This window comes from Portunus trituberculatus, chromosome 14 (assembly GCF_017591435.1).
Source record: "Portunus trituberculatus isolate SZX2019 chromosome 14, ASM1759143v1, whole genome shotgun sequence".
Lineage (NCBI taxonomy): Eukaryota > Metazoa > Arthropoda > Malacostraca > Decapoda > Portunidae > Portunus > Portunus trituberculatus.
The window spans coordinates 14,473,617-14,499,421 of record NC_059268.1 but is presented as its reverse complement, the minus strand read 5'-3'; the positions used below and the strand labels follow the sequence as shown (position 1 = coordinate 14,499,421).

Genomic DNA, 25,805 nt, shown 5'->3' with positions numbered 1-25,805 from the left:
ATGAGGAAGATGGAAATACAGAAGCAGGAAGGGAGTTCCAGAGTTTACTTATAGCATTCTTATTCCACGCTGAGCATCAGTGAAGTTTAACTTCACTGATGAGCTAAGCCTTACCAATGATTCCAACAATAAGTTCATTGGCAGTGTCGTCAATGCCAACAAGAAGGGAGTAGTCCATGATGAGCTGCTGCGACAGGAACACAGTGTCTGCCTTGATGGCTCGGTTTATCACTGTCTTGCTATGAGGCCTCACATACAGGGGAGAGGAACATGCCATCCTCACCAAGTTTTCATCCAGCAGCACCAGTTCTGATTCCTGAATTGTACAAAATGACTCAAGTAATATAATGCCAACCAAAACTTTTCAGTAGCAACATCACACGATTCTAAATGTTGACAGGTACAAATAATTTCAGTAATGCATCATTTGCATCATTAACATACCTCTTTGCCAGACGTGTTTACAAGCCTGTTTCTGATTGATCCCTTCAAGTCAAACTTATGAGTGATATTGCGTTGATAGAACAAATTTTCCATGACCAGGACATCCATTCGCTGGGCCTTGTTTGTAGTGGTATTTTTGTATCCAATACGGTAAACACCTATATGTAAAATAAGACTTACATTAGACTAATTACCAACTAACATCAGGTGAATTCTTTTAAATCAATGACAAATTTTGATGATTCAAAACCTAATGTTCACCTATTGCTCATTTAACCTCTTCAGTACCAGGAGACATTTTTACCTTGAGCTTTGTGCACGATTTGACTATTTTATTGACAATTAGAAGGGTTAGAAGATTAATGGCCAGATTCTTCACTATTCTAATCCATCACATAAGTTTCTGAAGCTGTATAAAATCACCAAATAGTAAGCAGAATCAATATGGAAATGTGTCATAGTACTGAAGAGGTTAAATGCATTTGGATTCATCTAAACATCTAAGGCTAACTGAGACAAAGCACATTCACAATTTTCCCTTACACTTGCACAATATTCCCTGCTGGTATGTAATAAATGGGAGAAGGAATCCAGTATGAAGTGTGGGAAAAATGATAAAGAAACATAATAAATAGACTGGTAATTTCATCTTCTTAGACTTACCTACTATTCTGGTGAGCACTGTTGGTTGTTGTTCCTTTTCACAGTTCACAATGTACTGAACATATGCTTGTCCAAAGTCAAGAAAAGAATTCATCTCAAATCGCGACATCTCCTTCAGAATGAACCGATCATCTGGAAAGCACCAAGTCTTTCCTAAACAACAAGAAATATCCTCACAAAATAACATGAACCTTGCTAAAAATACAAATATTGCCAAATAAATACATGAAGTGCTAATTTACAGAACTACAGAATAAAAATATGAAAACATCAAAACTTGCCTTTCGATTTACAGAAGACTGAGCCAGACTTGCCCCCACGAGCCTCCCATAGAATGCAGCGTGAGAGAGAGCGGATGAAATGCTCCTCACCATAAGGAAATACCATTTTTCTCAGTTGTCGGAAGTGTTCAGCAAAGAAAATCTGAAAAATAATTAATCATAATCATAATCATCACATAATTGTTTATTTTGTAGAAAAAGTTGCACAGCTGCATACAATACCCCTGCAGTCATGATAACTCCTGCACAGATACTATTCATGTTAGATTTTATTTTCACATAATTTGCAGAATTTCTTCATATATCAAATATATGACGAAATAAAACTTTACCTTGCAATAGAATTTGGCATGTTGGTCATTCCACTGAAGTTCTATGTGCAGATCCTTGGCTAACTTATTTTTTTCTGGATCAGCAGCTGCTGACAAACAAAAGTCAGTATCTTCATGGGTGGTGCTCTCTGATCCTCCCTCACTTGACTGCTGGAGGTCCACACTCCTGAAATATGAATAAAAAAACATATAAAAAAACTAATTTTAGAAACAATATTGGTGTGAGAAGATCAACATCTAACAAATAAACAATGCTACAAATAAGGTAACAATGAATTTGCCAAACAATGTCTATTCCTCACATTTAGAATAAATACTATCATTGTTAAAAACAAAGTTGAATATTACAATTAATGTACATGCAGCATGTTTAACCTGGGCTTGGTGGCACATATGGTGGTACCAAATCTTAACATTGATTTATACATTACCTTTGACTTGTTCCCTCTTTCTGCATGTCTTTCAGTCTTTTCTTGAGAATATTAAGTTGCTTCTCATACTCCTGTGATGTCAAAGCATGTGCAATTATAGAAGATGGCTCCTCACCATACACAACTACTGGAATCTTCACTTCTGGTAGTAGCAAGTAATGTTCACTTGCTGGGAAAGGTGACTGAAACAAGAACAAGACAAAAGATCATCATCATCATATCAACTAAAGGGATATCAGTGAAAATAAATAACTTTATCATAGCAAGAATTAACCATCCACGTTGCAGCCCACTGTCAGTTATTGTGATATTTAGATATTTCATCATCCCACTCAGCTCTAATGAAGAGAATATGCCCTGACCTCAACTAATAAAGTAGCAGATGTTGACCAGAAGGTGGAGATGATGCTTTTTACAGCAGTGGTGGGCAGACGTCTCTCTCCTGAACGTTCAACACTGTCTCTCACCACAGTGGCCTGGCCCCCATCAGACAAGGACCTCTCATGGCCTCTCCCAGGGGACCCCGAAGTGGGTGAGCAACCACTCACCAATCCTTCACAAGAATCTGAAGCTGCAAAGAAATTCATAACCTATTTCACCAAGAAAATTAATCTTCTTATATGATTATATCCAATACCATTATAAATATCTTTACCACTGTCATCATTTTTAAGAAGCAGCCTCCATGTCATAAAGGATTAACACATGTTACCTTTTTTTTTTTTTTTTTTTTTTTTACATTACAAGGGCACTGGCCAAGGGCAAACAAAGTGTTGGAAAAAAAAAAATCCCGCTGGTTGCCAGGCCCTGTTAAGAGGAAAGTAGAAAGAGAAAAAACAAAAAAATCTAAAAGGAGGGTCCAGTTAACGTAAGAGGTGTCTTGACACTCCTCTTTTGAAAGAGTTCAAGTCATAGGCAGGTGGAAATACAGACACAGGTAGAGAGTTCCAGAGTTTACCAGTGTAGGGAATGAAGGAGTGAAGATACTGGTTAACTCTTGCATTAGGAAGATGGACAGAATAGGGATGAGAAGAAGTAGAGAGTCTTGTGCAGCGAGGCCGCAGGAGGGGGAAGGCATGCAGTTAGCAAGTTCAGAAGAGCAGACAGCATGAAAACAGCGGTAGAAGACAGATAAAGATGCAACATTGCGGCGGTGACTTAAAGAATCAAGACAGTCAGTTAGAGGAGAAGAGTTGATAAGACGAAAAGCTTTAGATTCCACCTTGTTTAGTAAAGCTGTGTGTGGATCCCCCAGACATGAGAGCCATACTCCATACACGGGCGGATAAGGCCCTTGTACAGAGCAAGCAGCTGGGAGGGAGAGAAAATGGACGAAGACGCCATAGGACACCTAACTTCTTGGAAGCTGATTTAGCAAGAGTAGAGATGTGAAATTTCCAGTTTAGATTTTTAGTGAAGGATAGACCGAGTGTGTTTAATGTAGAGGAGAGGGAAGTTGAGTGTTATTGAAGAAGAGAGGATAGTTGTCTGGAAGGTTATGTCGAGTAGATAGTTGTAGAAATTGAGTTTTTGAGGCATTGAACAAAACCAGGTTTTCTCTGCCCCAATCAGAAACAAGTGAAAGATCAGAAGTTAGGCGTCCTATAGCATCTCGCCTTGAGTCATTTAATTGTTGTTGGGTTGGGCGTCTGTTGAACGCTGTTGAATAATGCAGGGTGGTATCATCAGCATAGGAGTGGATAGGGCATTGAGTCAGATTTAGGAGATCATTGATGAATAATAGAAAGAGAGTGGGTGATAGGACAGAACCCTGTGGAACACCACTGTTGATAGTTTTAGGGAAGAACAGTGACCGTCTACTACAGCAGCAATAGAACGATCGGAAAGGAAACTGGAGATGAAGGTACAGAGAGAAGGATAGAATCCGTAGGAGGGTAGTTTAGAAATTAAAGATTTGTGCCAGACTCTATCGAAGGCTTTCGATATGTCAAGGCCGACAGCAAAGGTTTCACCGAAGTCCCTAAAGAGGATGACCAAGATTCAGTTAGGAAAGTAAGAAGATCACCAGTAGATCTGCCTTTACGGAAACCATACTGGCAATCAGAGAGAAGGTTGTGAGCTGATAGATGCCTCATTATCTTCCTATTAAGGATAGACTCAAAGGCTTTAGAAAGGCAGGAAATCAAAGCTATAGGGCGGTAGTTAGAAGGATTGGAGTGGTCACCTTTTTAGGGACAGGTTGAATGTGAGCAAACTTCCAGCAAGAAGGATAAATAGAAGTAGAGAGACACAGATGAAAGAGTTTGACCAGGCAGTGAGCGAGTTCGGAAGCACAGTTTTGAGAACAACAGGAGGGACTCCATCCGGACCGTAAGCCTTCCGAGAATCAAGGCCAGAGAGGGCCAGGAAAACGTCTTTATAAAGAATTTTAATTTTAGGGATGAAGTAGTCAGAGGGTGGAGGAGTAGGAGGAATATGCCCAGAATCATCCAAAGTTGAGTTGGTAGCAAAGGTTTGAGCGAAGAGTTCAGCTTTAGAAAAGAAGAGACAGCTGTAGAGCCATCTGGATGAAGTAAAGGAGGGAAAGACGAAGAAGTAAAGTTGTTAGAGATATTATTGGCTAGATGCCAGAAATCTCGAGAGGAGTTAGAATTGGAAAGACTTTGACATTTTCTATTGATGAAAGAGTTTTTAGTAAGTTGGAGAATAGATTTGGCATGATTACGGGCAGAAATATATAGGGCATGAGTTTCAGCAGTTGGATGGCTACGGAACCGTTTGTGAGCCGCCTCTCTATCATTGACAGCACGAGAACAAGCAGAGTTAAACCAAGGCTTTTTAGCTTTAGGGTTAGAGAAAGTATGAGGAATGTATAGCTCCATGCCAGAGATAATCACCTCTGTTATGCGCTCGGCACAAAGAGAAGGATCTCTGACATGAAAACAATAATCATCCCAAGGGAAATCAGAATAGTACTGCCTTAGTTCCTCCCACTTAGCAGAGTTAAAATGCCAGAAGCACCTCCGCTTAGGCGGGTCCTGAGGCTGCACTGGAGTGATAGAACTGGTAACGGAAATTAGATTGTGGTCGGAGGAGCCCAACGGAGAGGAAAGTTTAACAGAGTAAGCAGAAGGGTTGGAGGTTAGGAAAAGATCAAGAATGTTGGGCGTGTCTCCAAGGCGGTCAGGAATACGGGTAGGGAACTTCACTAGCTGCTCTAGGTCATGAAGGATAGCAAAGTTGAAGGTTTGTTCACCAGGTTGGTCAGTGAAAGAAGATGAAAGCCAAAGCTGGTGGTGAACATTGAAATCCCTAAAATGGAGATCTCAGCAAAAGGAAAGTGAGATAAGATGTGCTCCACCTTGGAAGTCAAATAGTCAAAGAATTTTACATAGTCAGAGGAATTAGGTGAGAGGTATACAGCACAGATGAATTTAGTTAGAGAGTGACATTGAAGTCTTAGCCAGATGGTAGAAAATTCTGAAGATTCAAGATTGTGGGCACGAGAGCAAGTGGTGTCGTTACGCACGTATGCGCAACATCCAGCTTTGGATTGAAAATGAGGATAGAGCAAGTAGGAGGGAACAGAAAAGGGCTGCTGTCAGTAGTCACAGACAACTGTGTTTCGGTTAGGAAGAGAAGATGAGGTTTAGTAGAGGAGAGGTGGTGTTCCACAGATTGAAAATTAGAACGAAGGCCACGAATGTTGCAGAAATTGATAGTGAAAGTATTAGATGAAGTGTCAAGACACCCAAGGTCGACAGCAGAGGGCAGTCCGACCTGGGGACATTTATGGTCCCCTCCCCAGAGGGGGACTCCGAGGCAGGGCGTGGTGAAGCCATTATTAAATTTTGATTTGAAGAGAGTGTAAAAGTGTAAGGTGTTGTAGTGTAGTGTAGGAAGTAGTAGAAGTTGTCTTTAGAGGGCAGGCTGCAGCTGCTCAATTGTATAAATGAGACCACAAAGGGAACCGGGAAGAGAGGACACGGGGAATCACTCAGTCTGCAGCACTGCCTACATCCCCGTAAGTACCTCTCCTGGAGTATTCCACTGGGCGGCAGGTGACTACTGCCTACTCCTAATAGTATCTCATCAGGCTACAGTCTTTCTCTTCCCATATGCAAAAATCAATACAATCTCCTTACTTCAATGATGCAAATATTACTAGTATATAGTCATAATATAAATATCATTAGTGTTTTACCCTTATACTGAATAATACTAAACTAAGGACAGCAGCAACCCACCCTGGCGGCGGTGGACCACAGAGAACGCATCTGAGAGCTGGTGGGGAATGATTGCCTGGAGGCCCCCACCCACATCACCCTCTGTCTCAATGCTCTGGAGGACATCACTGGACACTGACGACAGCGATTGAACACTCTGACCTGCAGGACAAGATGAATAGAATTACCTTTGCACCACAGACAAAACACACTATTCTATGTAGCTTTGTGTATGTACGATGATCACACAAAATTGCATCAACAATTACATCAATGATGATGATGATGATGATAATAATAATAATAATAATAATAATAATAATAATAATAATAATAATAATAATAATAATAATAAATGATAATAATAATAATGATAATAGTAATAAATCTCATCCACAGCAAGTATGAACACACACACACACACACACACACACACACACACACACACACACACACACACACACAGATTTCTTGATAAAATTCAAAAGTAAGCCAAGTAACTATACATATACATAATCAGTCTTTCCAGTGCTGTATTAACTATGTATTATAATCACTATTATTATCAACAAGCAGCACAGTTGAGTAGGGGTTTATATGATCAGCTTAGTTGAAATCTGCTGGCTTTGAATCACAAGCTTAATAAAAGTGAAAGATGAAATTGAACTGCATAAATATACTGGTTTACCAATATCTTGTGTGATAAGGTTTTAATCCATAAAGAAATATTATATGAAAATTGTTAATAATAAACTAATACTAATACTGTATTCAAAGTAAAAACAATCATAGTTTTATGGTAACGAGGGGTCATGTCATGCTTCACTTCACATGCCACATTCTCCAAGTCTGATGCTCTTCATAAGTTTTCTTTATTCACACAATGACTGACATCTATTGTGAGCTGTTTAGAGAATGTACTGGATTGTTATTCATTGTGTGAGTAACAACATGTGGGAGAATAGGGAAGATACAAGTTACTTCATCTTCAGAGTTCTGTAAGAGGGAAGCCCGATATCCATTTACATGTTAAAAATCTATATGGATGATGGTTTCAGTCTCATGAACATCAGTGACATTCATGAGTCTGAATATTCTTTCATGAGTTATTGAACGGAGTGAAGGAATGTTAAATGAATCTGGATACATGGAAAGAAGAGAGAAAACGATCAATAGGACTTGTGGACAAGAAAAAAATGGTTAAATGACAGAGTTATGAATGAGTGAATAGATTTATGGCTTTACAGAGGATAGGAGATTCATTCCTCTGCATGTGGTTCAATCAGGTCTTTAGGAAGATAGTGGGGAGGGGGATGGGTTTATTATGGTGCAGCAATGGTGAACTACTTCTGCTGGCTGTGTACCTGCTGATCCTTATGTAGTGCTGTCAATGGGGACTGGTTCTCTCTCCTCTCGATGAATTCAACTATTCGCTAACATCAGTGACGAACTAATACTGCATAGTTGTATACTGCATTGCCAGATCTAGTAATATTTCCCTATATATTTGACTTACCCTCTCATCATAAGCCAATCCAGCTCCTACAATCATGTATCATACCTAAACTGGCTTTGCTTTCATTTTACATTTTCAAAGGAAGCTTGACAATGCAGTAAATAAAATACAAAATCACCTTATATTTCTATAACAATGGTTGTAGTGTTTAGAAATGACAACTAAAATACTTAATGTCAAAATTATTACAACATCCTAATTCAAAGCTCAAATAAAGAGATAAATGAAATAAATATGCCCTTCTGCTATTCAATCTATTCTTGCAAACAAAATTAACAAAATAATGTGCATGCATTGGTGCAGAAGAAAAAGTATCCATGTTATTCATTATTCACAAGGTCTTCATGCAAACTGAAGGGAGAACATAACATTCACAGACCACTGTACTACAACATCGAAATGCATATTACACACTATTGGTTTATGCATATTGAGAGAGACACAGCCCACAAGAATAATCATATCTACAAGTAAACTTATCCTGAAAAAAAGTTTAGTTTGGGTTATATCAAATTGATTAAAGATATTATCCACAAGCCCCAGAAGTGTCCTAACTAGTGACAAGGGTTATTGGGCTGTCAATCCATTAGTCATTGCAATTAAATTCAACATTAGTGTCTGTTCACAAACTAATACCCAAACATATATCAATAAGGTGATTTCTCATTATCTACAATGGCTTCCTCTTGGCTATTATCAACCACTACTACTTCACTTGTACATGTTTTGAACATTATCTATATCCAGTGCATGACAAACCAATTCAGTGTTAAGAAGAGATGTACAGATGGATGCCACATCTTGATGCCTAATAGTGTTACTTTCTTTTTATCACCACTTTAAAAATCATGCAAGATAAAGAGAAACTAGAAATATAATTATGTTAAAATTAGTAGCTACTCTTTCACCAAATTAGTAAAAGTGGTACTGTATCCTATGGCTACTGGTGTACTAGTCGATGATACCTGTCTTGGCTGTTGCTTTGGTGCAGGCAGTGAGAGCAGCCAAGGCCTGAAGGATGTGGTCCCTCTCCTCCATCAGGCACTCAGCAGAAGGCGTCACATATACTATTCCTAGAGGTTTTTGTGCATCTAGGAAAAAATCCAGAGGTTGAAAGACTTTTCTCTGTATTCAGTGCACTGCTGTGAAATGTGAACCTTAAAATAGCAGTAACCAAAATATGAATACGTATATAACCAATTTGTTGTAAATACAATTAACTACATAACGTAATAATTAGATAATAAAAAAAAAAGCAGAGATACTGTTTGCCAGCAAGGCCTCTTCATGCACATGCAATGAAAAAGAAGCTGAATCATAATCAAGCAAGCTGAAAGTGTGAAAGAAAAACAAGACATGGTTGTAAGTTCAGCTAAGACTATTTTTGGTTAAAAAAAAATAATACTGACAGCAAATGATTCAACGGTATGTATAACAAAAAAAAAAAAAAAAAAAAAAAAAAAAAAATTCCTTGTGTTACCACTACTACCATTGTTCAAATAAGAATATCAATTATTTCACAATGAATAAATACTGAAACATTCATGCTTTTGTAAATACAAAGTTGTTTATGGCAACCTGCACAAAGCTGACAAAGACAAAAGCTTTGCCTTTTCTATTTTAACTATTTCTTCAAGGTATTGGGATGCCAGGTACTATCATTAATAGTAGCTCAAAAACCTGCAAGTCAAATAATATCATCATTATATGAACGCAATCTTAAAATAGAAAGTACTTCTGTATTTTTTTTCTCTTTCACTCTCACTGTGTGGGCTCGTCAAAATAGTGACAATAAGAAGTGTGTTCATGTGATTCAAGGTTTAGTGGCACTGGACCTAACTCTATGTGTGTGTGTGTGTGTGTGTGTGTGTGTGTGTGTGTGTGTGTGTGTGTGTGTGTGTGTGTGTGTGTGTGTGTGTGTGTGTGTGTGTGTGTGTGTATTTACCTAGTTGTATTTACCTAGTTGTAGTTTTACAGGGCCTGGGCTTTATGCTCGTGTGGCCCCGTCTCCATATCTCCACATCTACACCTATTCAATCTTACTTTAAAAGTATGCACATTCGTTGCAGACACTACTTCTTCATTTAAACTGTTCCACGTCTCAATACATCTTTGCGGGAAGCTATATTTTTTAACATCTCTCAGACATCTTCCTTTTCTCAGCTTTTTACTATGCGATCTTGTGCTTCGAATGTCATATTCTTCTCTCAGGATCAGTTTCTCATTATCCACTTGGTCCATTCCGTTGATCAATTTAAAAACTTGTATCAGGTCTCCTCTCTCCCTTCTTTGTTCCAGGGTTGGTAGATCCATAGCCTTTAGTCTCTCCTCATATGTCATCCCTTCAAATTCTGGAACCATTCTTGTAGCATATCTTTAATACAGATGTGTGTGTGTGTGTGTGTGTGTGTGTGTGTGTGTGTGTGTGTGTGTGTGTGTGTGTGTGTGTGTGTGTGTGTGTGTGTGTGTGTGTGTGTGTGTGTGTGTGTGTGTGTGTGAAATAAACAATTACTAAGGGAAAAGTCTTGAGAGCTGTCTCTCTAGAAGTTTGAGGCAGGAGGAAATAAACACAATTCTAAAAGAAACCTGTATCTAGTTACCATTAGACTGTGGGCTGGAAGAAGCTTCCAACACTTCTGCATCATCAGCTACATCTTCACCAATATCAACAGAGCCACTGAAAAATACAATCGTCATGCTCAAGAAAAGACCGACCAGTGATAGGGATATGCAAAGTCATAATTTCTCTTATTACAAGAAGAGGTGGTGAGAGAAGAGCAAACTATGGCTACATAAGTTTTCTTTAATATAGATGAGGAGATAACAAAAAGTGACACACCTTTTTGGAGGATTTTGATCTGGAACCTCACCAAGAGATGCTGAAATACTTAGAGATTCAGTTGACAGTCCAGTCAAGGCTGCTGAAGATGCCACAGAGGCTGAATCACCGCTCTGCTTGTGAGACACAGCACTATGCATTTCTGAAAATAAATAAGATAATTTCCTAAGTGCTTTGCCTCCAAACAAGTTTATCTTCTTTCACTGTAATGCTCTAGGCATGTTACAGTTAAGAATGAACTTATTCCTCCAAAACACCTTACTAATCCATTCAATTTGGGTGTCTTTAGTTAGCCTAGTACTATTGACAATGCTGGAAATCTTGAGCAAAGCCAAGCTCTGAGATATCTGCATGCTTTTTTATTCTTTTTGTATAAAAATAAAACCAACCTCCACTTGAAGTAGTTGTATGTGCAGACAAAGCAGATGAAGTAGACATTGAAGTACTCGTGGACTGACGAGGCAGCATCCCTCCTGCACCAACAGAGGCGAGAGTCTTGGCCTTCTCTAGTTTTTCTTCCTTTTTACGAAGCTGCACCAAGTCTTGGACCTGTACAATAACAGCTCGATAGTAATCCTGGAGTGATGCATGTTTACACTCCCTAAACTATTTAGTGATCATAATAAAACACTACTACCTCCTTCCAAGCTTCTACAGGAGATGAGCAATTTACAGCACTGGTTGTAGCATAAACCATTTATGATACAATGTAACCCACCTTCATATTCCATTCATTGACAACCTGAGCAATGAGTTTCTTCAGCAGGGTAACTTGATCAGTGATAGCCAGCATTGTTGTGCTCAGTTCTGCAGTAGAGCTGGGTGTTGGGGGATGGAGACGGCGAGCCTCCAGGGTTGGGGAGGTGAGCTGCAACTACAACAAAAAGCCACTGTCAACAAAGCACCACAGAATGAATGAAGTTTAGAATTTTTCATCTCAACACTAAAAACCAAGCACAATCTTCCATTCATATACAAGTTTTACTATAAGTTTAAACGTTCATGGTCCCAATCTAACAATGCAACATGAAAACTGTTGCTCCTCAGATTCTCAATGTGCTTCTCAAGTCTGTAAGTTTGATCAACTCTGCACTACACAGTTACAGAAAACAATCATCCTACAACTGAGCATTTCCCTGAATGTTGGCATAATTACCTGGATGCTTTCAATGTTTTCTCTGAATTTGCTGCGTTGGCTGTTCTGGTGTTCACTGATTTCTATTATGAGAGGCTGCCAACGAATGCCACATTCTGATAGCAGAGTTGTCACTTTCTCAAGAATTGTAGAAAAGACAGAGTACCCCTGGGAAAGGAAATACTTCATTTATACCATTCTTTTCAATAATAAAATCAAATATGACATTTCATATAGCTCATAATATCAATTTGATTCAAAGAAAATGTCTACTCCAAATAGAAGTGCAAAATTAATGTTATTCATACTTTATATCTAAAGCATCTACTTGGTCTATAAATCAGAACTGAACACCAACTCACCTGCACCGCCACTCCCTTGATGAGTTCCACAATGGACGTTTGACTAATGGGTGCATTGCAAAGCCTTATCTTGGAGGGAGGGAGAGCAATTTCTCGCAGGTTTATAGCATTATACCTGAAATCATTTTAAATGTTAAGAGATGATCCAAATCAGGCAATACAAGGCAAGATTAGCAATAACATTAAATCAATTACCACAGTGTAGCATAAAAAATAAAATACTATACAGATATGGTCAAAATCCTATTAGGAGTAATTTAGTACAGAAAAGCAGAGACTGATTACTTGAATACAGCAACATGGTTCTTGTAGCCAAAGTATTGATAGTGGTCGTGGTGTAAGGAGTGGCCACAACTAGGATTTCCTCGCCTTGTGAAGCTGCCACCATAGAAACGGAGCTCCAGGTATTTGGCAAAGGACAAGGACCAGGTTTCCAGTGACATTGGTTGAACAGGAGTCACCTGGTAGAAGGGTTATCTGAGTTATCCACTTCATTGTAATGTGTCTCAGCAAAAATCATAAGGATTCAATGAATATTTTCATACTAAAACAACAAAAGAGACCTCGCCTCTGAGAACTTTCATATTCCCACAACACATGAAGGAAGCAAGAGTGATGTTGGTTCTCCTGACTAACATTCTTCTACATGTTTTGACTTTATTTTCAACAAAGGGAGACAGGCAAGCAAACATTACCAGTATGTAACATTTTTGTTTTAGTATAAAGAATTACCCCTTAGTGCTAATCCCTACCTGTCTACAGACTTTACACCAGCTCCACACCAGGATTGAGCCGGTATTAGCCACATCCAGGTCAGTGTCAAGGTTCCGCAGCACCACATCCACACAGCCAGTGTCATGCACAAACTTGCGGATGTGATCTAGCACCGGCACTGAGCACTGGCCAGAGGGGCACGTGTACGTTGGGCTGAAACAGTACCGCTCCAGGAAGGCACCAAGAGGTATGTCATTCCTTCCATAGAAATCCATTGTCAGCACCCTGAGGAAAAAAAGTTTAGGAAAATCATCAAAAGGCATAAATAAATAAATAAAAGTAAGAAAATCTCCCTTGAAATACTCAGTCACTATTTGATTCCCTATACTAAGCCTGAGAGCTGCTATATTAAAGGAGATTACTTTATTGACTCTTCAACAAAGGAAAGAGTAAGAAGACTTAATTTCAGTGTCCAGAGTAATGAACTAGCTTGAGATGCAAGAGAGCAAAGACCTTATTGTGAAAGATACAAGAGACACACAGGCCATGGAAACAAAATATAAATTCATCTCAGCCTCACGGTCTTATTATTAAAGATTATTGTAAGCCTGTTCCCATGATAACATAGAAAACAACACTCACCAAGGATTAACACAAAAGGCTGGAGGTGAGCCTGACTCGGGCATCTGGGAGTAGCTGCTGAAGAGAAGTGAGAGCCGCTGGTGGTTGAAAGGATGGAGGGCATCCACACGACCATTTGCAGTAAGCATCAGAGCACTCTGTCCACTCCACAAGCTGTTGCTGTTTGCCTTGCTGATGCTGCTGTTTCCTCCTTCAGCATTCTGACCTGCACAGCAAGAAAACTACAACATGAAAACAGCATCCACATCACTTTCATCCATGGAAGTAGCAAGTCCCTGCACACAATGACAACAGTTCATCATAGACATTAAAACAATATATACAGTGTTAACTTACCCGAAGTCACAGAAGGAAGACTCTCTACAATTACAAGACCATTGCTAGGTCTCTCTACACAGATGTTCAGGTACTCATTATATACGACATCACTTGCAGAGTCTTCACACTTGCAAATGTTTCTCATCTGGCCACCACGAGCTCTGAAATCTGCCAGCACAGCCTGAAAATTTTTATCTTGCACTCCATTTGTTAATTTAAGTTTAATGAAATTGTGCAAGTCTTGAATTTCTATGTTACTACTATTTCCTGCATGTTTTGGTTCCATTTCTGAGAACTTTGGCCGCCTCATGAGATTATCCTTTTCAAACTGCACAGAAAAATACAAATCCTTCTGGAAATACTTGCGAAGAAAACAGTTCTGTCCAACCTCAGACTCCAAATACGGAACACTGTACCGCAAGTATGGCGAGCAAGACAATATGGTCTCATCAACAGCCTTCCTGAAACTGTTAGCCAGGGGCTGTTCTGTTAGAGAGAATGTTCCCTGAGGTGGCTCAAGGGGACTTTCTTGAGGAGATGCTCCCGAGTTAAGGTAGGAGTGTAAAGGATCACTGAAATCACTGACTGTTTGAGATACCTTGGCCCTTTCCACAGCACCAGCTGCTGGCACTGGTACTCCACAAGAGTTATTTTCTGAATCTTTTTCCACACTCTCATCCTTTGAAACATCCATCATGAGAGGGAATGAAGAGGACTCCTTGTTATTGGCAGCATTGTCTTCCAAGTTAGGATTCACTTCACTATTATTGCTTGGGGCTGGAGAATCCTCCCCTAAATTTTGTGTTTTTCCTGGTGCACTATCACAGTCCTCAAAGACCTGATCCTCTAAATCAAAGCTCTCTGAAGGAAGAGGAGCAATAAAGGTAAATTCATCTCTCAAAAAGGCACGTTCAAGTTTCCAATTGTAAGCTGCATATATCATGAAGTTCATTATCTTCTTGACGCGTTTCAATTCGGCATTTGAAGCACCGCGAAGGATGACCGTGCACCCAAGATGAGTGGCGCACCCATCAAAGAACATCATCGTCTTTGATCTACTTGGTCCACCGAGCGGATACGATCGCAGGTAAAAGTTGTGACACATTCCTAAAGTTGGTCTTGTCAACTGAGCATCAATGGAGGAAACCACTTCAGCCTGTGTGCATCTGGCCACCCTCTCCATCACTGAGGGCTTTACATTCATGACCAGAGTGATTCCATGGGCCTGTGGAATAAAGATCAACACTTCTCAAGTTAACAGAAATCTTTGAGCAAAAAATCAACAGAAGACAAATTTGAGGTAATAACTTTTTTTATTGTTCCAGTAACTTTTTATAGCAGATTATATCAACTAAACTTATTTTCAGGCTGCAAGTGCTTCAAGATTCTGCAATTTTTTTCCCTTTCATTAAAGAACTGATCTAATGATACCAAATTTATCAGAAAAAGTTAATAAAGCTGGTGATCATAAATAAAAACATACATCACAGCAAAAAGCAAGACTCTTACCTGTAAGTACTTTCTTGCTAGAAATGCAATGCTCTTCTCAACCAGAATGATATCCGGTTTGTAAGAGAGAATTTTTGCCACAACATTCTGGAGATAATTTGCTTCCTGAAATAAAAATGTTTAAAAATGTAATATGAATCAAGACACATTACATTAATTACATTAATTGATCTACAATTTTGAAAGTGTTTAGTTAGCACTACAGCAATTACCTGAAGGAGAAGGTTGTCAAAGGAGAGCAGCTTGTTGTCATTGCCCCTCTGATAGTCTATGGTAGAGGCAACCAGCAGGATCTGTGGGTCAGTCAGTCTCACAGCCATGGACTTGTCTGCCACATTCTTGGTACACACTGCTCCATTCAGTATTTGACAGTCACTTCTGTTGCCTCCAGGAACTTTCTTAAACTGCACATACCTAGTAAAAGCCATGTCACAGTTACTTAACATTATATGAGTAAGTAACCATAAATCTGATCAAGCATTTGAAACAGGACATTAATTTTTCACCACTAATTCATACCACTATAAAATGTTCCTCACAACACAGCACTACCACACGTCACTCACTGTCTGATGTCCATGTCATCACTGTCATTCCTCACATCTGGACGGATAATATCAGTGACTGTGTGGACAATGGGAAGGATCACGTCGGCCCAAGAGGGAGACAGGCCTCCAGAATCCAGCAGTTGGCACAATAGTGCTCTCTCATGAGATTCCCATAAAGAACTGAAAATAAACATATCAACGGATGCACAAATTTTGCATGAAATAATGTTTATGAATGTGATGCATGGTGCCTAATGTCAAAATTATCATGCATTTGAAGCTGAACCAAGAATCACACTATAATAAGACCATAGTAATTTGGAACTGACACACTTGCTGATGCATATACAAGTATTTTTATATAGATTTTGTTGTTTTAATTATAAAAATACATGGGGATCAGAATATTATTGCAATCAGTGAGGTGATCATAACTGTGGTAACAACAATAGTGCAAATGTCAAAAATAGGAGCAAGTATACACTGACCTGAGCCTCTGCTTGATCAAGGCATCTTCTGTATCCTGTGAGACATTATTCCTCTCCTGGCTTCCTAACCCTGTTTGAAGTTGAGCTCCATCATTATCTCGCAATGCCTGGAAATTCACAAAACATGACAAAATGAAGCATCAATTTTCATTTCATACAAGATACTCTATACACTGTCACATTTGATTTATAACCAGTACTATTTGTGATACTATCAGATGAAAAATAAAGCCATATCTGAAATCAATAGACTGCAATTTGGTAAACTGTTGAGTTAATAGACCTACTCACCTAGTTCCAATCAACCACTCAACTGAGACCAACAATTCTAGTAATACCTATCAAACATCATAACAACAGGTAAGTAGCTGGACAGAGGTGGGAAGGCACATCAAGGTGTATGTAATATAGCTAGCAAAAAAAAATCTTACTGGTTAATACATTCTAAAAGGTATCCCAGATCCTAAAATTACATCCAACAGCTATAACAAATCAGACGAGGCTTGGTTACCTAAACAGGGAAACATGTAATTTTATGTTACCTTATATAAAGCGTTCAAAGTGGAACTTCTCGTTCTCATGATCCAATCACTAATTACCAAATACTTGCAAATCATTCACCTGTAACACTTCAGCCATGACAGCAGCAGGTGTTCCCAGGACATCTCCAGGCTGAGTGAGCTGAGCACTGGCACTGAGGGCCGCTGACACAGTGGTGGAGTAAGGTGCCGAGTCAGCCTCCTGTGGTGCCTTGCTATCTAGCTTGTCACTGTCCATGCTACTGTGTCTGCTAAAAACAAAGGTGAGAGAAAAAAAAAAAATTATCAAACAGTTAACTTGTCATCAAAGCGTCATTAATTTTGAATGAGTTCCAAACCAAAATGTTTGGCAGACAAAAGATTTAGCAGAGCTATACCTTTCTGAAAGAAAAAATTATGATTATAGGCTTGAATGTCATAGTCACACTTGTTCAAATACAATTATTGCAGTATGGCTAAAATCACAATAAAACATGAATATAAGAAAGTGATGCAATTCACCTGGTTGTGTTCTGTGGCTTTCTTATGGATACAACATGATCTTGAAGGTTGAAGTCCAGACAGTAATTGGATGTGGATGATGTGATGGAGGTTGGAGTCTCTACAGCGTGTCCTGGCTCCTGGTACACAGGCTGTCCACCCACAGACTCACCAGGGCATTCTGGAGAAAGTTTGTATTAGGTTAGACCTGCCTCTGACATATATCATAAGCCTGTCTTCCTCTCCACCCCCTCATCACCAGATACATTACCTGACTCAAAGTTCTTACCTGGATCTTCAGTGACACAAGGGATCTGCTTCACCCACAGGGGCTCTTGTCCCACTTCTTGTGAAGAAACCAGGTCTTCTTGGACAACCCGTTCCTGGTCTCCGCTGCCCTGACGCAAGGGACGGTACAAGACATAATCATCAACAAACACTTGCTCCAGCTGGGAGATGCACAAGATGTATCCTGCTTCTAAAAGGGCTTGTCCTATTGCTACTGCTGAAGCTCTGAAAGTGAGAATAATTTGTATTAAAAACTCCTCCAGTTACCAAGGTACAATCATGAATACAGACACAGATACAGATACAGTTCCACTGTATGTCACAAAAAACATGTATAAAATCATACCATGTACTTAAAATCCTGACCTTCAGTTCATCACCACTGAGCTATAATTCAGTACATCAGAAAAAGACAAATTTACATTTAAAAAGACAAGATCAACTTACTGACTTGAAGCTTTGTCATTTACAAGTAGCCAGCGCACCAGGTCCCTTCCAACAAAACAATTATTGAAGGACTTGAGTCTGTGTCTGTGTGAGCCCAGTAGTAAACCCCCTGTTGCTGCTGTCATCTGTGACCACAGAGAGTGCAGCTGATGAGAGTCTTGGAGCAGCAGTTGCCTCTCAGCAGTCATCTGACCACTGTCACGGTGAACACCAAAAGCTTGCAATTCCCCACTAGCATACCTGAAAATAAGTTTTCACTGCTATAACAAAGTCATACAGAAGAGCTAAAATGCTGCTACCACTGTTACAACACATGCCAAAATAGTGTTACCACTGTAATAACATAATCAAACAAATAAGATATAATTATACTAGCAATAACAAAAAAAAAAAAAAAAAACATTCATACAAATAAAATTGGATTTTAATAGGCCCCTCACAACCCATTGATACATTTATTCTATGAACACAAACAACATTGCATTTGACCATAAGTAAGTTTATTGGATGGACCAAGTGAGGCCAGCTACCAATACACAGCAAAATGAGGAGGTGCAGTGACTGGCATCTGCCAGTTCATAAACAAAATAAATAAATAAATAAACAAAATAAAAAATACCAACCATGTGAAGTTATTTACATCACCACCATAGCTGCTTATCACTGACAGGAATATAGACCAACAGAGCTTTCTAGGCAAAAAACGTCTACAATTTCTGTAACCGCTAGAGAATGCAGCCACTTCATACACTTGTTGACCCCCACCAAAGATAAAGGTGGGGAATGTAACAAGTTTCAATTCAAGGAGAATTGAGATAACAGTATAGATAAAGATATAAGAGGGGGCAAATGCAAGAGGTACAGAGTTGAAGGGCAAGGAGTGGAGTGTTGCACTAAGCCTCTGACACAATTTCACACAACTCCATCACATCATGGAGCACTTGTATTTCTTTAAAGTGCATCTCTTTCATAGTGTGCTAAAGTATGATTCCACATCATTACACTGATTTACAAAGTTTACAATTAGTCAATATCACAAGGCAGCCACAGCACCATTACAAAAATTACTTCCTACCACTACAACATCATACAGTAGAACCACATTCATAAGGGTCTGGCCAAATTTTACCGATAACACTAAGTGGTTTGGTGTTAGTAAAGCTTTTCCATCCTACTTCAGTTTGTCTTGCCTATATTTGTAAACATAAACTCTGCTGTTGCTTAGTAAAGGGGTTATTGCACAAACAAAATCTTTCATATTGTAGACACATAATCAAGTATGTACTTAATAATATCAATGTTTATGTATCAAGATAATTTCTCTACCTGAGTAAATGCTGCAATTACACCACCACACCAAATATATTTCTTACATTCATTATTTGCTAAGAGATTTAACTTAATGCAACATCACTTTGAGTTTCTTTTCTTTTAATTTTTTTTTTAAACTGGTATTTAACTTTTCTCTGTTAATGCTCTCTCAAAATATTCACTACACTTGCATTTCAATGAATTTTCAGTCTTGCTCCTACTTGTGCACAAATGAAGAATTCAATTGTTACAAATTAATAACATAACTTACTGTACTGACATACCTGGTTCTTGCAACATATTTTTCTTCCTGGAATCCCAGTGAGTGCCTCCTGCGATGAGCTCCTCTTGGTGTGGCTAAAGGTGTGCTCAAGGCAGAGGTGTACAATGCTGACTCATGAATACCTACACCTGAAAACTGGCTAAGCAGAGGAGGCAAGAGCTCCTCCTGAAGAGAGCGGAGATCTGCCAGCACATCAGCAGCCAAATTACTGGACTGCAGGTAGGACAATACTACCTTACAGCAGTAGGTGCACACTCGCAATTCACCTGTGGGGATAAAATTTCCATCTAAAACAAAACCTAATATTTTGTGGTGTAAACAGGACAGAAGCCAATTTTCAAAACAAAACAAAGTAAGATAAAGGTAACACGGTACTGCACCCTTTAAATGAAGAAATCACTTTGCACAAAGTTTGCATTAAGGAGGAGGGGGACTTGTGCTTCATCTAACATGAAAGCCATCACTAGAAAAAAAATATCATAAATGGAGAAGTCAGGGATTGATAGTGTACACATTGTGTGTTATGGTGAAATGGAGAGTTGATAATAAACATTGTACATTATGGAGGGATTGATAGTGTACATTGTAAGTTAATGGCAAAAAATATACAGCCACACTAAATCACAGCTTCTGAACATAATCAAATATACTGTAATGTTTCTGTAATAAGCTTATGAATCACTTACCAGTATATCCAATGATTTTCCCTGGTATCATGCTATTGCAACATCTTGAACAGAATATCTGGCCACACACTCTACAGTGGTGTCTTCGACGGAATGTTGTGAACTTTTCTTCACATTCGTAGCATTCCCGACTCACACTGTCTGGCAGCCAGTACTGCTTGAAGTCTGAATCCTTATACTGTTGTGGAGTCTGAAACATTTTTTTAAATATGTCTACTCCAATCAAGAAAAGAAGCACAGACCTTGTTCAATTTACAATCAGATTATTACTGCTTTCTTATATCAAGAGCAAGTACCATACTGGAAGCATCAACTCAGTCATTTCTATGGCCCATATACTATAAACAACACACCTAAGGCCTTACAAGATATGACAAAATGCTGTCAGGGTACTCGTCAGGCATTAAGTCACTTCCATTCCTAACGCTACAAAGAATGAACTGTAGTCGGTACTTACTCATCTCTGGATTCCACAAACTCAAAATGACACAAGTCACAGAGCTACTCACAGATCCACGGTTGTCCAGAATGTTTCTTATCCTGGTGAGTACATTAGGGAGTGTTCGGTCATGGTGTGAGGAGGCTGCTGCACCAGACTTGCTACCGAGAGACGACTCTTGGGAGGAGACAGATGCATCTCTCATATGACTTGCCTCACTCACATCCTGGAAATGACATGCAAATATTTTCAATGCATGTGAAATTTAAAAAAACAATCAAGTAAATTATTGACAACAGAATTTACAACCAAATTCTGAACTAGAAATTTAAAGCAAAATATTACTCCTGAACCATAAAAAGCTCACACAACTCCAGCAGTTAATGCAAGTTGTTCTTGATTTTTTTTCACGGATAGGGAATAAAACCTATTTTGGCAACTTGAAATGGGTAACTAAGCTGGTATAGAAGACAAAACACACAAGGTTCATAATCACAGGAACAGTTACTGAAGGGAACAATGCCAATTAATGATGACTCAATACCTTTTCCAGCCAACTTGGCCCTCCATCACTGTGATTATCTGAACATTGCAGAGACAGCTGGTCAGATCCACTCCTGTTCCTGGACTGATCATGGTGAGTCTGCTTCTGCTGTTCTGAGGGACTGCTAGATTTGGATGGTGTCCCTGATCCTCCTGCATTTTGCATGTAACACTTCTCAGATACATTGCACAAAACAAAGGAGTTAAGTCACAGCATAGCACACCAATTTTCCTCCAAGGCTGACTCTGAACAACACATCCATATTGGCTTACATTGTTAATGGCAACACAAGCAAAACTGCTTTGATAGACTACAATTTTTTTAAGTATAGTACAGGAAAACATTAAACAACTATAACAAAGGCACGTAGAAGCTCAAAGCATGAGTGAAAATCTCAGAGTTAATGCATTAGTGCAGTACAATTCCCACACATCCAAGTCAGCAACAGTAACAACTTATTCTCCTGAAGGCAGATCCTACTTTTTGTGATGGTAAGGCAGACAAAAGTGAAGCTTTTATGGAATCTCTCCTCCCTACACGCTGCTCTCAGCTTTCCTTTCTCACCAGATAATCATATTACGAAAATCCTTCCTTTAGAACAGCACCATACTTAAAAGGCTTCTTATACAAGAAAAGCCAAAACTACAAAGGCAGCTGTAACAAGACTAAGGAAGGATGAAGAGAATACATGTACATATATTTCTTTTTAACAAAGTAAACTTGAAAAGCATAGATAGAGAGGAGGATACTAGTTGTGTGAAGAAAAAGAAACAAGAGAGAAGAGAACAAAGGAGAGATGGTACACGTCTGCTTCCCGCTAACGTACACACATGCAACAGCACCCCTCTCACGACAATCAGTGCTAGACAACTAAATGCAAGCAAGTTCTCTTCTTGACAGAGATGTAGGAAGACAAGGAAAGGTACATAATAATGAACCCCGCAAAATATGGTTTCATTAAAAAGCTGTATACTTTGCTAAAATCTTATATTACAATATGAAATAAAATTGGCCTCTAATTTACTTTAACTTTAACAGAATTGCATATGAGCAAGCAGGCACTACTCCTCCCTACTGTAATTTGTACTTTATTTTAATCATCCTCATTTTATTTTTTTTTAACTCAATGCAACCTTACCTTCAGTATAACACCTCCCTGCATATGCAAACTAATCTAGTACTCAACAATTTTAGTGCAGTTCACATACTCAGTTGAACACACTATACATAACCATGAGTGAATACTATTCAAAGGAGCCTCAACACAAACTACATGCACAGTCAAAGACAAAAGGTGTGTCAGGAATTAAAACATCTGGTTGTCCCAATGCTTCATGAGTTACAGTTTATATTCAGATAAAACCTCAACACAACTTTTGCTTTTAACTGCACACCACACTGAGAAAATTATAATTTTAGCTGCAAAGATCAAAATAATGAGATAACTTCTAAGATAAGATATATAGTGTTAATGTTTTAGTATGGACTCTATTTACAGGCAAACAAGAATGAGAAACATTTTTTACCTCTAACAGCTCTTTGGAACAACTTAGATAGAGAGAATCCATAGCCTTGCGGTTTTTCATCTGGCGTCAGTGGACCAAATTCAGTCAGGCCAGTTGGAGAATCAATCGGACGACTCATTTCTCATAACATTCTCATCTGAGTCTTAGCGATCCCCCATCCCAACACAAATACTGAATTCTGGTGAAGAAAAAATGGACACACTTAGCATGATGGATACTATGAAAGAACAAATTATGTCAGTATGAGAAAGGAAAGTTATCATAACTACAGCATTTAGGAGAGAATATTGATCTTATATCAGACGAGTTCTGTTGTTGTGTAAAGATGAATATCAAAGAGAGAAAGGTTACAGGATGTAAGCTTATCTTGCAGTCTCTAACCCTTTCAGTACTGAAACACATTTCTACCTTGAAATTTGTGTACAATTTCATCCTTTTATTGACATTATGGAAGTTAGAAGATTAATGACCACAGTCTTCACTATTATAATCCTCCATATAAGTTTCTGAAGCTGTATAAAATCACCAAACAGTAAGTAGAATAAATATGGAAACGCGTCATGGTATGAAGAGGTTAACTTAACGTCATGGAAACCAGTTATAATGTAAACAAGACCCACAGTAAAAACAAGTAACTTAGCAAACCTTTCCTTTGCCTGTCTGAGTGGCTTGTGTGTTAGAGGCGAGTACTTTAGCGTGTGGAGACAGACTCTACTGAACCTTCTGTGGCGGTCACCTGGCCAGGACCCAAACAATGCAATGGTCACCACTAACCACTGCTTGTCACACCACAGCTCACCGGCACACGCCTCTACCAACACTGCCTTGGACTGGAGAGCATTTCGGTCATTAACTCACCATCAACAATAGGTAGGAAGTGATGGTGCAGCAGCAACTGACACCTGAGCTGGTAATTAGGGATGGGAGGGGGCGGACCGGGAGCAGCCTTCACTCTCGCTGTCACTGTCTCAGCTGCCGCAACGGAGCAATACAGAATCATTTATTTCATTTTTAACCTCTTGAGTACCATGACCCGTTTCAATATTCATTCTACTCACTATTTGGTAATTTTATACGGCTTGTGAAACTTATGCAGGTATAAAAATTGAAGACTGTGACCATTAATCTTCTGACCTCCATAGGCATCTTCCTAATATCAATAAAAAAAAGTCTAATCCGAACCGTACACAAATCTCAAGGTAAAAGTGTGTCCTAGTATTGAAGAGGTTAATGCAACAATAAATGTATCAATAAATCTATAAGGAGTGAGGAGAAAGAAGGGGAGAAGCACAGCAGGATGGACATATTACGGTGGGCTAAGAATATCGTACACTGTTGGAAATTATTGAAGGTATTATATTAATTATCTTTTTTATTCTTTTTTTTATTATATACTTATTTGTTTTAATGAAGAAGGAAGAAATTTAGGTAACGGTGACATCTCTTTGCTGTTACTGGTTTCCAGAAGACATCCAACACACCCGAACCACTTATAGCACTTAAATGTACCCCAAAAGACATTTGTCATAAAACATCTCAAAATGTCCTCAAATATTCTCAAAATTACAAAATACACCTAAATACTTAAACACACCACCACAACACGCTGATATGTAAAATATACCTAAAACCATCTAACACACACTGAAAACATCCAAAATGTACCCAAAAATACACTGATAACACACTCAAAACACCATATAACACTTAAAATGTCCCAAGTATAACCTCAAAACAACAGAATGCATTATAAAGAACGAGGAGATTACAAGGGGAATTTATTTAAATATTGTGGCTTGTCTCCTCTTCCTCCTCTCTTTCTCCTTCTTCTTTGTTCTTCTCTTTTCTTTCCCCTTTCTTCTTCCTTTTATTGTTTCCATCTATCCACCAGAGCTTAGAAGTACATAAAACACTTAAAAACACTAGATATTACGCAAAATATCAACGAATTAGGGTGTTGGAAGAGACGCCAGCCCAGGTCTATGATGAGTCACCACCTTGTCTGCGACATCATCAGGTAGAGCGGAACTCGTCTAAACTACGTAAATAATTTTAAAAGTGACCCGTAGAAAAAACGAAGCCACGACTGAATGCTTACTATTTTATGACTTAATAAATACTTTAACTAATATCCCCAACATCAAAACATCTCCTGCCTAACTAGCTTTAAAAAATTGGATGAATTAATTATGTTGAAAGTATAAAACATTTTCACTTATAAACTCCTAAAACGTCTTGTCATTTCGACTTTATATATTTCTTTGAAAAAATATACACACTATAAACGCTCTTCTCTGGCATTCAACACTTACCTTAAACCAGAAGTGAATGAATGAAGAAATATTTATGCAAAACAAAAGTATTGAAATCTAAACTCATTAAAACTCTTGTCAAGTCCAGCCATTTTCACTTGGTGAGTATTTTTAACACATCTTACAGAGACTGAGCTATCTTTTAAGACATTCTAGAACTAGCTAGATTGTGAACTGAAAACGTAAACAAATGAAATAAAAAAAATTAATTTCCGTTTAACAGGACTAAACACCATTTGAAAGTCCATATATTTCAATCAGTAGATTGATTTCACACTTAAAAGAGAATAAAGGATTCTCTGATACTATAAAGGCCCAGTAAGAACTTGAAATAATAAAAAAAAAAATCTGTATATGGGAAGATAAAACTTTTTACGGTTGAAAAGTCTCAAACGAACACCATAAAACACCACTAAACACCATATGTATACCGAACAAGGGCGCTGAACACATTTCAAAGGCAACAAAATATTTGTAGAAACCATAAAAATATACCATGGAAGCGTAATATTATCTTTAAGGAATACACACACACAAAAAA

At 38.6% G+C, this 25,805-nt stretch overlaps 1 protein-coding gene across 5 annotated transcripts in view; it reads right to left on the bottom strand.

Annotated features, from left to right (window-relative positions):
* Positions 1–23,924, bottom strand: part of LOC123503825 (1-phosphatidylinositol 3-phosphate 5-kinase-like) — a 29,860-nt gene extending 5,936 nt beyond the window's left edge. Inside the window, exons 1-33 of one of the 5 annotated variants that reach the window (XM_045253883.1) lie at positions 23,811–23,924; positions 22,953–23,130; positions 21,427–21,578; positions 20,953–21,108; positions 20,444–20,633; positions 19,759–20,023; positions 18,164–18,403; positions 17,718–17,941; positions 17,450–17,609; positions 17,031–17,199; positions 16,410–16,516; positions 15,940–16,101; positions 15,586–15,787; positions 15,374–15,478; positions 13,883–15,089; positions 13,547–13,751; positions 12,943–13,189; positions 12,476–12,651; positions 12,191–12,305; positions 11,850–11,996; positions 11,412–11,567; positions 11,083–11,242; positions 10,694–10,835; positions 10,455–10,531; positions 8,820–8,945; positions 6,360–6,500; positions 2,514–2,722; positions 2,152–2,333; positions 1,721–1,886; positions 1,389–1,530; positions 1,108–1,239; positions 445–602; positions 115–316 (exon numbers count right to left, since the gene is read on the bottom strand). In XM_045253883.1, the coding sequence (XP_045109818.1) occupies positions 115–316; positions 445–602; positions 1,108–1,239; positions 1,389–1,530; positions 1,721–1,886; positions 2,152–2,333; positions 2,514–2,722; positions 6,360–6,500; positions 8,820–8,945; positions 10,455–10,531; positions 10,694–10,835; positions 11,083–11,242; positions 11,412–11,567; positions 11,850–11,996; positions 12,191–12,305; positions 12,476–12,651; positions 12,943–13,189; positions 13,547–13,751; positions 13,883–15,089; positions 15,374–15,478; positions 15,586–15,787; positions 15,940–16,101; positions 16,410–16,516; positions 17,031–17,199; positions 17,450–17,609; positions 17,718–17,941; positions 18,164–18,403; positions 19,759–20,023; positions 20,444–20,633; positions 20,953–21,108; positions 21,427–21,578; positions 22,953–23,070 (6,340 nt within the window). In that variant the 5' untranslated portion in view covers positions 23,071–23,130; positions 23,811–23,924. Of the gene's footprint in view, positions 1–114; positions 317–444; positions 603–1,107; positions 1,240–1,388; positions 1,531–1,720; positions 1,887–2,151; positions 2,334–2,513; positions 2,723–6,359; positions 6,501–8,819; positions 8,946–10,454; positions 10,532–10,693; positions 10,836–11,082; positions 11,243–11,411; positions 11,568–11,849; positions 11,997–12,190; positions 12,306–12,475; positions 12,652–12,942; positions 13,190–13,546; positions 13,752–13,882; positions 15,090–15,373; positions 15,479–15,585; positions 15,788–15,939; positions 16,102–16,409; positions 16,517–17,030; positions 17,200–17,449; positions 17,610–17,717; positions 17,942–18,163; positions 18,404–19,758; positions 20,024–20,443; positions 20,634–20,952; positions 21,109–21,426; positions 21,579–22,952; positions 23,131–23,597; positions 23,723–23,810 lie in introns of those variants that run through there. The other 4 variants (XM_045253885.1, XM_045253884.1, XM_045253887.1 and 1 more) reach the window with 4 other exon arrangements.
* Between the last annotated feature and the right edge of the window lie 1,881 nt (positions 23,925–25,805).